The sequence below is a fragment of the Canis lupus genome, chromosome 26, assembly GCF_048164855.1.
Source record: "Canis lupus baileyi chromosome 26, mCanLup2.hap1, whole genome shotgun sequence".
Lineage (NCBI taxonomy): Eukaryota > Metazoa > Chordata > Mammalia > Carnivora > Canidae > Canis > Canis lupus.
Genome location: NC_132863.1, coordinates 17346541 through 17359555, shown reverse-complemented (window position 1 = coordinate 17359555; position 13015 = coordinate 17346541). Strand labels below are relative to the sequence as shown.

The window sequence follows — 13015 nt, the reverse complement described above, 5'->3', positions numbered from 1 at the left end:
GCCGGAGCCGCGGGGCGATCGGCCGGCGGGCGCCGGCGGGGCTGCGCCGGAGCGAGGCCGAGTGATGCGGGGGCGCCCCCCGCCCGGCCCCGAGACCGCCGCTGCGCCCTTCCCCGCACCCGGCGTCGCCCAGGATGGCCGCCCCGAGCCACGGGCCGCGGCGGCGCTAGCGCGGAGGGAGCGCCCGACCCTCGGCCCCCGCGCCGGGCCCCGCGTCCCGCGGGCGCCGGTGCCTGAGGACGACGACGCACCGGCTTCTGCCCTGTCCCTTCCCTCGCCTGCCCCGTCCTCCTCCCCCTGCTCGCTGTTGTTGTGTGTCAGCACTTGGCTGGAGACTTGTTGAACTTGCAGGGAGAATAGCTTGCGCTCCCGCTTCGCGCCGGTGCCTTGGCCCCTGCGGAGCCGGCCTCGCCGCCCGGACCCCGCGCCCGGACCCCGCGCCCGGACCCCGCGCCCGCGCCGCCCCACTGCTCCGCGGGGCCAGACCCGGGGCCGCGGTGCCCGGCGGCGGGAGGAGGCGGCGGCGGCGGCGGCGGTGGCCCGAGGGAACCGGGTCCCTGCGCCAGGTCCTTGGACCAGAGCTTTTTCCATGTGGAGGCTCTTTCAATGGACGTGCCCCCGCGTGCTTCTTAGACGGTCGGCGGTCTCCTAAAGGTAGGGGACGAGGGCCCCGGGCTGGGGTGGGGGTACGGGGTAGGGGGTAGGGGCGGGGCGCGGGCGGCCGCCGAGGGCGAGCGGCTCCTGGGGCCGGGCCGGGCCGGGCGGACGTAAACAGACCCCCTCCGGGTCCACGTGCTGCCGAGCCCCTGCGGCGATGCCCCCACCCGACCGCCCCGGCGAGCCTGGCCCTCCCGGCTCGCGCTCTTCCGCCCCTCCTCCCTTCTCTCTTCTCAGTATTTTATTAGGGCTGTTAACACTTAGATGATTAAAAAAAAAAAAAAAAAAAAAACCTCGAAGAAGCCCAATCTAGAGGGTGGCCTCTGGATTTCACCCGTTAGTCGCCAACCTTTGCGCCCTGCCATGGCCATCTTCTCTCCCTTCTTCAAGTTTCTCAGGGAGACCTGCTCTCTACTCAGAGCCAAGTCCCATTTAGGAAAATACTAGAAGTTGGGGTTCTCCCTGTTTGTTGCCAGGAATGCGAGGGGGGCAGTACTTAAATGCCACCTTCTGGTGACACGTGACCGAATAGGTATTATTTATGTAACTGGAGGAATATGTATGTGTGTCTGGACTGCACGGGGCGGGGGGTTCGGGGCTGGGGTGGCCTGTCCTGACACCTCTGAGGTTAAAGGCGTGGGCCACAAGTTGCAAGTGGCTTCGGAAGTTGTGGCCCTGAGTTTACCGGGTCTGGAAGTCAGAGGGAGGGCGGGAGGGCGGGAGGGAGAGAGAGTGTGAGTGTATGTGTGTATCAGGAAGTTCTATACGGTGCCTGTAAGGAAGTCACATGCACCATCCGTGCGTGTTTATATGCAAGCCAGCGCTGGGCAATGTGTTTGGGTTTGTTTAGCGATCCGGGAGGTGTCAGACCAAGCGGTGGTTTCCCCAGGTTCCCTGCACTGGCTGTCAGCGCGAGTGTCACAGAAGAAAGGTGACAGTCTTGACGCTGGTGGGGTGTGTGTGTGTGTGTGTGCGCGCGCGCGCAAATCGTGCCGGATGGATGAGAGTGAGTTGGAAGGGGGGGGAGCCTTCAGGCTCAGGAACTAGGGGCTTTCCATTCTCCCAAACGTTCGAGCTTAAGACCTTTGAAGTATCCCCGCGAGTATTGCACACCAGGTGGGCACCCTGGAGGGGGAGGCAGCGGCCGGAGCGGGAGCCCCGGGACGCGAGGGCGGGGAGAGGATTGGGCGGGGAACTCGGTGACTCACGTCGGCCCTGTCCGCAGGTCGACCATGGTGGCCGGGACCCGCTGTCTTCTAGCGTTGCTGCTTCCCCAGGTCCTCCTGGGCGGCGCGGCCGGTCTCATTACGGAGCTGGGCCGGAGGAAGTTCGCGGCATCTCCTGGCCGCTCCCCGTCCCAGCCCTCGGACGAAGTCCTGAGCGAGTTCGAGTTGCGGCTGCTCAGCATGTTCGGCCTGAAGCGGAGACCCACCCCCAGCAGGGACGCCGTGGTGCCCCCCTACATGCTGGACCTGTACCGCCGGCACTCGGGCCAGCCGGGCGCACCGGCCCCGGACCACCGGCTGGAGAGGGCAGCCAGCCTGGCCAACACCGTGCGCAGCTTCCACCACGAAGGTGAGGCGTGGAGCAGAGCGTGGGGGCCGAGATGCGCGCGGAGAGTCCCCTCCAGAAGCTCCCCACTGTGGGCCGACTGTTGGCATCCCTGGGAAGGCAGTTCTTGCCTTTGTAAGAACCTTTCCGAACCGAACCTGGCTTTACCGCGCTGCCTGTGTGGCGAGGGAGCCAGGGATTCCCCTTTGGTCAATCTGCACCCTTTTCCTGGCCTGCAGCCAGGAGAGCGACTCCTCCTCCAGGAACTGGAGAGAAATCAAGTGATGGGGAAGATGAGGGCAAAAGGCATGCCCCTAGTCAGCTAAATGTGCAAGAATTTCATAGGGGAAGAATGAAAAGGAGGGGGGCAGATTGGGATCTCTTTATGTCTGTTTGGAAGCCCTTTTGCCCTGTAAATCTGTTTCTCCTGCTTCAGCTGGGGTTTCAGGCTAGACACAGCCAAGGACAGACTTTTCAGAGATACTATTGAAGAATCAAAGCCAGGGGCCCCAAAGTCTTTCTAATTTACAGTTGATCTGGGCCTGGTTTGGAAGATTTCGAATCCCTATCTAATCCCCGTGAGAGATCAATCCCACAATCAATCTTATTGTTTCCACAATGACTTTCTTGTTTTGTGCTTAAATCTGAGATGAACTCCCTCTTAGAGACAAGGCAAGCCTTCAGATAAAAGCTTTTGCAGCAGCTGCCTGATGGTTCTTTTTTTTTTTTTTCTCCATGTGCATTGAAATGTGGATTTTTTTTTTTCTTTTATGATACTGGATGTGGTTTTCCTAAGGTACGCTATTTCTGCTTGTTTCATTAGAACAGCATTTAGTGGATTTGAAATGTCCAAGAGAAGCTATTGACATCTGTTGTACCCAAGTTCTTGGATCAATTAGTCAAAAATTTTATGTTCCACTTTAGTTCTTTTTCTACACTTTTAAATACCCTTTTGGCTTAATGCATTCCAAATAGAGCACGGGTTTCATCAAGTTCTAGAGAAATCTCCAAAGCTGTGTATCACAGAGCAGTCACTTGTAGATTATTGGGGAATCGGGAGTAAAGTTCCCATTTTCTTGCCTTGCTTCGAGGTGGTAAATTTCAGGCAGAAATCTATTCTCTAACATAAACAAATAAGAACTGTTACAGCTACCTATTTTCTCTCAGTGTGAAGGGTGACTACACTTGTGAGAACAGCACTTAGTGTTGGGAAGAAGTCCTAAAGGCAGGTGGCGTAACCAAAGGTACTTCTTCATCAAAGCAGTTGTACACTGTGAAGGGACACGGGATTGATAACCCATTGATCGTAATCCATCATTTTCCAGCACATTTCCAAGTGAGGTGCTTTTTTGCAGTAGAGCTCCCATGAGAAAGCACAGAAGGCATCCTTCTACTCCTTCAGGATTCGTTCGCTGAGAAGCAGAAGTTGTCTGTTGTCATATGTAGAAATGTTTTCACTCCTATATGCTCTGTCAACATAATCTTGGAATGATTGTAGTAGATGCAGCTCATCATTCCCAGCTGATGCTGATAAGAATTATTTTTCTGGATAGAAAAGTAGCAAGAGCAGCTATTTCAGCCACCTCTCCTGGAAATTTAGCCTGGAACCACTCTTAATTATTTTAAAGGCTAGGAAGGTACTGTGTGTCTCTCATAACTTAAAGGAGGAACACTTAAGTCGTCTGACACCTAAAACATTCAGCTGCATGAGGATCCCGTCAGTGGAGTCTGTGTATTTCTCTTTCCTCTAGGAGTGGCTTGATCAAAACTAAACAGGCTACAAATTATTTGAGTGTGTTATTTTAACCTAAATAGCGTGCTTGAGTTTATAAGTCAGAATTTATAACTTTAAAAGTATGAAAGTTATGTGCAGAGCAGTAGAGAAATTATCAACCTGCTTAAAGTCAACTTACAGTAACGTCAGATCTCAGTGCAGTTAGATGATAGAAAAAGCCATGTAATTTTTGCCTCAAATTTCATCACATCCATTTCTGTTCTTGTTATGACTAGCATATCATTCTTAGGCCACATCATGCATATTTTGAAGACCGTTTCATTTTTGTGTAACCCAGGATTTGCTTTTTATAAAGATCCTTGTGCCATGCGTGGCACTAAAAATCTTTTAATAAATCATGTGATTAAGGCAGCTAGCTAGCCAGAACTTGGCTCCTGCAGCCTTAATGGGCATGTGTTTGGTAGAGAACTAAGGGCCTGATTCCAAGAATTACCTGTTGTTGGTTTCATTTGTGGGTGGAATCTGGGTGATTTGGTGAAATTACAAGACCAGAGATACCATGGTTATCAGATAATCAACCACTGTGTGAAGATAATGGGACCGCATGGTAGGTGATCTGAAACAGAATGATCGGTTGTCATTTCTCCTATTAAACTTTGTCTAGTCTTCTGGACAGTACTTGTCCCTTAGGAGAACCCAAGTACTCCAACAGTTTTCTTCCTCCAGTCATTAAAAAGTTCTTTGGCCGCACATAGACCTTTCGCAGCTGCCACTGAGGAAGGAAAAATCACTCCTCCTCCTGGAAGGAGTGTTCTGTGCTTTGCTGTACTGAAAAACACCTTGAAATTGGTTGACTTCACCGGCCCTGCAAAAAGCCTTTATGTTCTCCTGTCAGAGTAGAATATAGAAGGACCATCTGTTTGCTCTCCAGACTCTGAAGGACACAGTCTTCGTTTTAATGAACAATGGAATTATTTGCCTCCCTGACTAAAGCCTTTGAATAGAAAATAACCCTTTTCCCACAAATGTAATTACCACGAAAATATCCGTATAATGGGAGAGTTCAAGAAGCAACTGATGCCCTGGGAGAGAGAACTTGTATCACAAATGCCCAGTGTAAGCAAAGGATTTGGACACAGGCACCCCCCCCAAAGCAGTATTTACTTGATGTGCTTCCCTAGTATCCCCGGGTCGTTCAGTGTCACTGAGAAGGGTCCCAGCAAGTAAAACAGGCATTCTCTTTGGAAGTCTTTGGGGGTCGAGGCTCTGATGCTCAACGATTGTTCTTGGACTAATATTATCTGTTCTCTACTCTTTTGGCCGTTCCTCTGTCTCCTTCCTTAATCCCTTCTCATTGAGCTATCTTGTCTTCTTTGAGACTTGCCCTTTGTGTATTTCACTAAGTAGTAAAAGGACAGTAAACGGGCACATGATCGTTCCAAAGGTGTTGGAGTTAAGGGTGGGCAGAAGCCAGATCAGGGTTCTTGAGGATGACAGTACTGTTCCTTCAGTTGCCTTTTGTTGTTTTTTATTTAAAAAAATAAAAAACCGTTTCCTTGTAACCTTTTAATTTTATATTTTTTCTCCCTGGTAATATTAATTCTCTAGCCATTATTTTATATTCTAGAAAATATTGTTTCTTATTCTCAGGCACTTTCCATTCATTTCAGGGCAGTGACATCCAGTTTTACTGGTTGGCTACGGCATCTGCTCGGTAGTGGTAGTTGTCTTATGTATTTATTTATTTTTTAAAAGACTTTATTTATTCATGAGAGACAGAGAGAGAGAGAGAGAGAGAGAGGCAGAGACACAGGCAGAGGGAGAAGCAGGCTCCCTGAAATGGAGTTGGGAGGTCCAGTGGGACTCAATCCCAGGACCCTGGAATCATGACCTAAGCCGAAGGCAGGCACTCGACCACTGAGCCACCCAGGTGCTCTGTGGTTATTGTCTTAATGGACACTTTTGGTTCAAAGAGGGTTGCAGAATTCTAAAAACATAACAATAATTCACATTTTTTTGCTAAAATTCACCATCCTTGAGGACAAAAAGGTAGCTGCAGACTAACAGTAGTTCCAGACAAGATCTGCATGTCCCAGTGGGCCCTACCGCTGTATTCTCCTAATGTTTAGTTACATCTCCCCACCATACTTGGGTGATACAGTCTTTCTATGTCTTTGGTTGGAAAAGAACTCACCCTGTGGTTATTATAGTAAACATAAACGTGCCCCTAGTGGTTTTGACATTTGCTTGAGTTTTTGACTCCTCCCCTCAGATAGGTAGTGGTGCCTAATGGTCAGAAACTTGGAAACTTCAGTAAAGTTCACAGCTCTGGTCTTCATTTACTAGCCCGGTGACCTTAGGAAAGCCACATAACCTCTCTGAGCCCTAACTATTTCATTTCCAAAATGGAGATAATAAGAGTCTCTCTCTAATCGATTCGTTGTGAGATGATTCATATAGAGATCTTCATGCCAGACGTGGCACCAAGAAGCCTTCAGCACACCAGAGGCATTACCATGGTGCCTTCTTTCTCTTCTTCTGTCCCATTCACACACTTGTCTGGGGAAGAAGAGGCCAGAGTGAACACAGGAGGGCTGAGGGAATTCAGCCTCATATTCTGTATTATTTTGATGTAGATGAATAATTGATAGGGGGTAGATGATTAAGTCAGAACTTCTCTTTGGACAAGAGGTCAGATGTCACTAATGTCTTATTTTTCTTTACTTCCCCACATTTCTACAGCCATAGCTCGCTCTCTATTTGGATAAGAACTTAGAGGTTCAGGAACCCAGGTCTAAAATAGGCTGGAATACCCAAATCCCTTGACAAGTTCAGCTTATTCAACACGGTTATTTACAGAGAACTAATAACTATGTAAACCTCTGAAAAAGCATACATTGCCAACTTAGGCGAATGCTGTATATTTTCAGAATCCCCAGGTGTGGTGCGGTGATTTGCAGCTTTTTTTCCCCCCCTTTATTTTACTTCAAATAGGTTTTGATTTTTCCACCCTTAAGAAGAAAGTCATTCCTTGCAGATCAAAGGAAGTGGTGGTAGGTGCCCCAAACTTGAGCCATTTTTTCCTGGGTTTGGAGTGTTCTGACTTATTCTCTGACGTAAGTCCACAGGGGCATCACCAGAATCATTTGTATTAAGGACAAAGAGAGGTTCTTAGTGCAGCTGGGAAGTCAGAGAAAGGCCTTCAAGTTACTTATTGTTTAATAGCGAGTGTCTTCCCTTTGCTAAAGTTACTAAGTGATTCTCCTTCCTGCCACTTAACTTCCAGTGAGATTTTGAAGTGCATGAAATTGTTGTTTTTTTAACATGTCAAATCTAGTCAAACGGCAATTTTATATGACTCACTTCAGGCTTACATTTATCTTCTGGAGGGTTATTCTATTCCATGCCTCTTTTATACCCATCTTTATCCATTTTACCTGTCTTTCAAGCTGGTTTTGCTGAATGTTCATTATCATCCTCTTGCTGTGTGTGCGTGTGTGTGTGTCCTTGTGTCTGGGTGTGCTCGTGTCTGTATGTGTTCATAACTTCTTTCTTTTTCATTTATGGATTTAGGATCTGAAGTTTTTGTTGCAATTGTGATTTCTCTGGGCACCTTATTACTACAGGCAGTCAACAAATGCCCTGGATCATTTGCCTGTCCTCAACACTCTTTAAAAGAAAAGAGCATGTTCTTAGGTATACTAAGAAATCAGTAGTTCAAGCCAGATCTAGCTTTATGTCATTACATCTGGGGGATGCTACTGATTTTTATGACACTCCTTCTTTCTTTGGTATGTGTTGGCTTCTCTGTGAAAAGAATGCCTTCAGTGGAAACAGAGGGCCCCTGAATTAGGGGGAGGAAAAAAGAGAAGTAGCTAAATACTATCCTTGCTACTTGTTGGAGCTACTGAGGAAAGCCCTGCTCCGATTAGTTGGAGGGTTATTTTTTAAAATAAAATAAGACCAAATCAGAGAGGGAGACAAACCATAAGAGACTCTTAAGCATAGGAAACAAACTGAAGGTTGCTGGAAGGGGAAGCGGGGTGTGGGGATGGGTAACTAGGTGATGGGCATTAAGGAGGGCACAAGATAGAATGAGCACTGGGTGTTTTATGCAACTGATGAATCACTGACCTCTACCTCTAAAACTGATAATATAGTATATGTTATTAATTGAATTTAAGTGAAATTAAATTAAACAAAAAATAAAATATAAAAATAGTGCCTGAAGTACTATTAGCTTAGAATGAGGTTTAGAGTGTGAGTAGTTCCCAAAAGATATTCCCAACAGGTGTAGATTAGCAGGCATAAAGGGACCACGGAGGGTTTACTTCTTGGCCTGATAGTCTCCACTTCCCAAGTAGATAGATGACCTTTGTTAGATCTTTCTGTTCTGAGTCCCTGGCTGCACCCTGCCCCTGCCCCCATGGACTCAGCTCTTATTCCTTGGCCAACACTAATGTTCTTCTGCGTGCTAACAAAATCTGTTTGACGCTATCATTATCATAAATGGAAACTGTCTTCATTACTTTTATGGTTGTATTTCCCCTAAATCAAGCAGCTGTAGGTTGTTCAGAGAATGTAGATCTCTTAGCAAAGGCGAATCACTTCAGATCATTCACTCAAAGGTTCTACTTGTGGAAAACTTCATCTTCAAAGCACCACTCATCAGGGCAAGCTAAGTGGAAGTGCCAAGTTCCGGAGTGACAGTTTACCAAAATTTCATATTTGGTTTACACCAAATTATGGAGTAATGCTTCAATGTGATGCTTCTTAAATTTCAGTCTTCACACAAAACATCTAAGACACCTTAAATCTTCAAATGCAGATTCTGATTCAGTGGGCATGGGGTGGGACCTGAGATTCAGCACTTATAGCAGGCTCCCAGGTTGAGGCAATGCTAGAAGCTCATGACCTTTGAGAGTCAAGGTTTCAAAGGATGCTTTTCACATTCAAATGTAAATTCCCACATCAACAAGAGAAGAAACAAGAACCATACGATCCTCTCAAAAAAAAAAAAAGTAAATTCCATGAGCATATATATATATATATATATTTTTTTTTTTTTTTTGTCAGATAATATAAAGCACATAGGTTGGATCCAGAATGAAGCAGGTTAAGTTTTTTGACAATGAAAGGAACAGGATGTTGGTAAAACTCAATGAAAATAAATCCAAGTGTCTCAAATTCTATTGCTATTTATAGCCAATTTAATGATAATACGTACCTTTGATGATTTGCAGACTAAAGCATTCAAGGTGCTGTTATATTTTATTGTTTGCTTGGAAAACAGTACTCCTTAAAATTTAAATTCAGGAGTCTTAAATCAGAGCTTTTATGCATAGTCCACTTGAATGGCTATTCTGAAATGATGATACTAGACTAGAATGTTTATTCTGTAATAGGATGGGATTATCCCTTAGGTCATGAATCTCATAATGGTATTTTTATAAACTTTCATAATTTTTTTGGTTTTATGTCTTGGTAGGTGTATGTATTTAATATGGTTTATCTTTTATAAGGACAAAGGAATTAAAAACAGAAGAGAGTCTTTTTTTTTTTTTTTTTTTTCCTTTCAATAGTACCTAAAACGGGATTTGGTTTTTGAGGTCATAAAGAGGTGAGAGAACAGACAACAGTTGAGAAGTTCCTTCTCTTAAAATTGTCTGGCCTTAATTACTACGATGCTTTAGTACCACCCTTACGCTTCCAAAGAAGTCGATCCCTGTAAATGCCTTTGTCTCTGGACTTGGAGTAAAATAGTAGGGTGTGCATTGCAAAATGTCATCGTTGATGTTGAGTTTCAGACTCTTTAATTAGGAAACTGAAATCTGTATATCGAGATTTGTAAATCATCTAAATTGCAGAGTAATGTTATAGAATACTGTTTAAGGGATTGACATTAAAGCCTTTTTCTTTTTAAGAAATGCAATAATTTCCTCAAATCCTCACTCATTAGACCTTTACTAACTATAGTGCTTCTTTTTTTTTCTTTCTTTTTTTTTTTTTTTTTGTCCTAAAGTCTGTGAATTCCAAAGAAATGCTTCACTGTTTCCCCCATTATTATAGCCACCTGGAAGCAGTATTCATGTATTGGATTAAGAATGTAACGATGAAAAAAAGAAAAGCTCTAACAATGAATTGTGAAGTTTTGCTTCATGGTGTGCATGTTGACATAAATGTACAGAAAAGGGAGGCTTCCTTTGTATCCAGAGCAGAAGTTTTTGTTTTCTGGTTGCAAACTTTTACATAGGTTAAATCAGATACTGAAATGAGGTTTACAAATTCTCCTATGTCTTCAGATTGTCATTATTACTTTACTGAATGACTTTTTTTTAATTTTCTTTCTTTCTTTTTTTTTTTGTCAAATTAGAATCTTTGGAAGAACTGCCAGAAATGAGTGGGAAAACAACCCGGAGATTCTTCTTTAATTTAACTTCTATCCCCACTGACGAGTTTATCACCTCAGCAGAACTTCAGGTTTTTCGGGAACAGATGCAGGAACCTTTGGAAAACGATAGCAATTTCCATCACCGAATTAATATTTATGAAATTATAAAACCTGCAGCAGCCAACTTGAAGTTCCCCGTGACCAGACTTTTGGACACCAGGTTGGTGAATCAGAACGCAAGCAGGTGGGAGAGCTTTGATGTCACCCCTGCTGTGATGAGGTGGACGGCACAGGGGCTTGCCAACCACGGATTTGTGGTGGAAGTGACCCACTTGGAGGAGAATCAAGGTGTCTCCAAGAGACACGTCAGGATTAGCAGGTCTTTGCACCAAGACGAGCACAGCTGGTCACAAATCAGGCCACTGCTAGTAACGTTTGGCCACGATGGGAAAGGACACCCCCTCCACAAAAGAGAAAAGCGTCAAGCAAAACACAAACAGCGCAAACGCCTTAAGTCCAGCTGTAAGAGACACCCTTTGTACGTGGACTTCAGTGACGTGGGGTGGAATGACTGGATCGTAGCTCCCCCGGGGTACCACGCCTTTTATTGCCATGGGGAATGCCCCTTTCCCCTGGCAGATCACCTGAACTCCACTAACCACGCCATTGTTCAGACGTTGGTCAACTCGGTTAATTCTAAGATCCCCAAGGCGTGCTGTGTACCAACAGAACTCAGTGCTATCTCCATGCTGTACCTTGATGAAAACGAAAAGGTTGTATTAAAGAACTATCAGGACATGGTTGTGGAGGGTTGTGGGTGTCGTTAGCACAGCAAAATGAAATATATATATATATATGTGTGTGTGTATATATATATATTTCTAATATATAAATATATATATTAGAAAAAAGCAAAAAAAAAAAAAACCAAGTTGACACTTTAATATTTCCCAATGAAGACTTTATTTATGGAATGGAATGGAGAAAAAAAAGAAAAACACAGTTATTTTGAAAATATATTTATATCTACAAAAAAAGTTGGGAAAACAAATATTTTAATCAGAGAATTATTCCTTAAAGATTTTAAAATGTATTTAGTTGTACATTTTATATGGGTTCAACCCCAGCACATGAAGTATAATGGTCAGATTTATTTTGTATTTATTTACTTATTATAACCACTTTTTAGGAAAGATAGCTAATTTGTATTTATATGTAATCAAAAGAACTATTGGGTTTGTACATAATTTTCCAAAAATTGTAGTTGTTTTCAGTTGTGTGTATTTAAGATGAAAAGTCTACATGGAAGGTTACTCTGGCAAAGTGCTTAGCACATTTGCTTTTTTGCAGTGCTACTGTTAAGGTCACAAGTTCAAGTCCAGAAAAAAAAGTGGATAATCCACTCTGCTGACTTTCAAGATTATTATATTATTCAATTCTCAGGAATGTTGCAGAGTGGTTGTCCAATCCATGAGAACTTACGTCCTTATTAGGTGGAATATTTGGATAAGAACCAGACATTGCTGATCTAATATAGAAACACTCCCCTACCCCTTAATTTTCAGAAAAAAATAAAGCAGGACCAATAGAAATAATGAGGAAAATGATAAACCTGCAGGAAAGTGAATGATGGTTTGTTGTTCCTCTTTCCTAAACTAGTGATCCCTTCAAAGGGGTTGGTCTGGCCAAAGTATTAAAATAAAACATAAGATTTCTTTATTATTAATATTGTGGTCATGTATATTTAAAATTGATGTCTAGTGGCTCTCATGAAGAGTTGGAAATTGATTTGTATTTAACTGTTACCTCATCTGGGAGCTCTTTATGCAGAAGGACCCAGTTTTCTAACTTTGCCCCAACACACAGCAAAATTGTGCCCATCATGTTTTCTGCCCACCACCTATTCTCTGTTGGATCAGCTTGCTTTTCTTTCCAAAGGTATGTGTTGGAACACATTTCTCCAAATGTTAAACCTCTTTCAGACAATAAATATCAGAGCTCTGGCATTTTATTCTATAGTCCAACCTGTAAGAGAGGATGGTGCATTTGTACAACATGCATGATGATTGCCTCGTGTTTGCATTCTTTCGTCTGAAGCTACTCATTTCGGAGGGAGGTGGGGAAAAGGCAAAGAATGTTGGACGTTTGCAAGCAGGTCACTTGATAATTGATACTTGTCCCAAAGGAATTAGCAACGATTTAGTATTTCATGTGACCCTCTTTGGGGTTCGTGATTTAGGAGAAAGATTTAAGAAAAACCAAAGCTCTGAAACAAGCAAAACCTGGGAAACCCAAGATAAAGTTTCAGAGATGATATCCCATGCAACAGAGGCAGCGGTGCCAAAAAATTAGAAAGGGAAAGTGTCTAAGATCAGCTTCTACAAGGACATCTGCCAATTGGACAGAAGCCCAAGCAGAATGAAGTCAAATTAGGCCAGAGTGAACTCTCGCAGCGGCAGGGCTTCCGTGCTCTGTGTCGAAATCAGGCCCAAGGAAGGGTTCGATGGGTATGTCTGTACAGCCAGGGAACCCACCACTCCTCACTATTTTACTAGAAGTCTTTTAGGTCAATTTGTAGGACTCTGTGTCCCCTCTGATCGCTCTGATTGGCGAGGCCTAGTTCTAATCTTCTCTAGCCTTGCCTTGGAATTGGCTGAAAAAAACAGTGTGCTCCTCAAGGA

General features: G+C 44.4%; 1 protein-coding gene across 3 annotated transcripts; it reads left to right on the top strand.

The window, feature by feature from the left end:
* Nucleotides 1-497: 497 nt before the first annotated feature.
* On the top strand, nt 498-12345 carry BMP2 (bone morphogenetic protein 2). 3 transcript variants are annotated; one of them, XM_072800108.1, is made up of 3 exons: nt 498-654; nt 1883-2232; nt 10317-12345. In XM_072800108.1, the coding sequence occupies exons 2-3, from the start codon at nt 1890-1892 to the stop codon at nt 11159-11161; spliced, it is 1188 nt and encodes a 395-aa protein (XP_072656209.1). In that variant the 5' UTR covers nt 498-654; nt 1883-1889; the 3' UTR covers nt 11162-12345. The 3 variants fall into 3 exon arrangements, with proteins under 3 accessions (XP_072656209.1, XP_072656208.1, XP_072656207.1); XM_072800107.1 differs by lacking the exon at nt 498-654 and adding an exon at nt 1417-1588; XM_072800106.1 differs by lacking the exon at nt 498-654 and adding an exon at nt 1638-1773.
* Nucleotides 12346-13015: the final 670 nt, after the last annotated feature.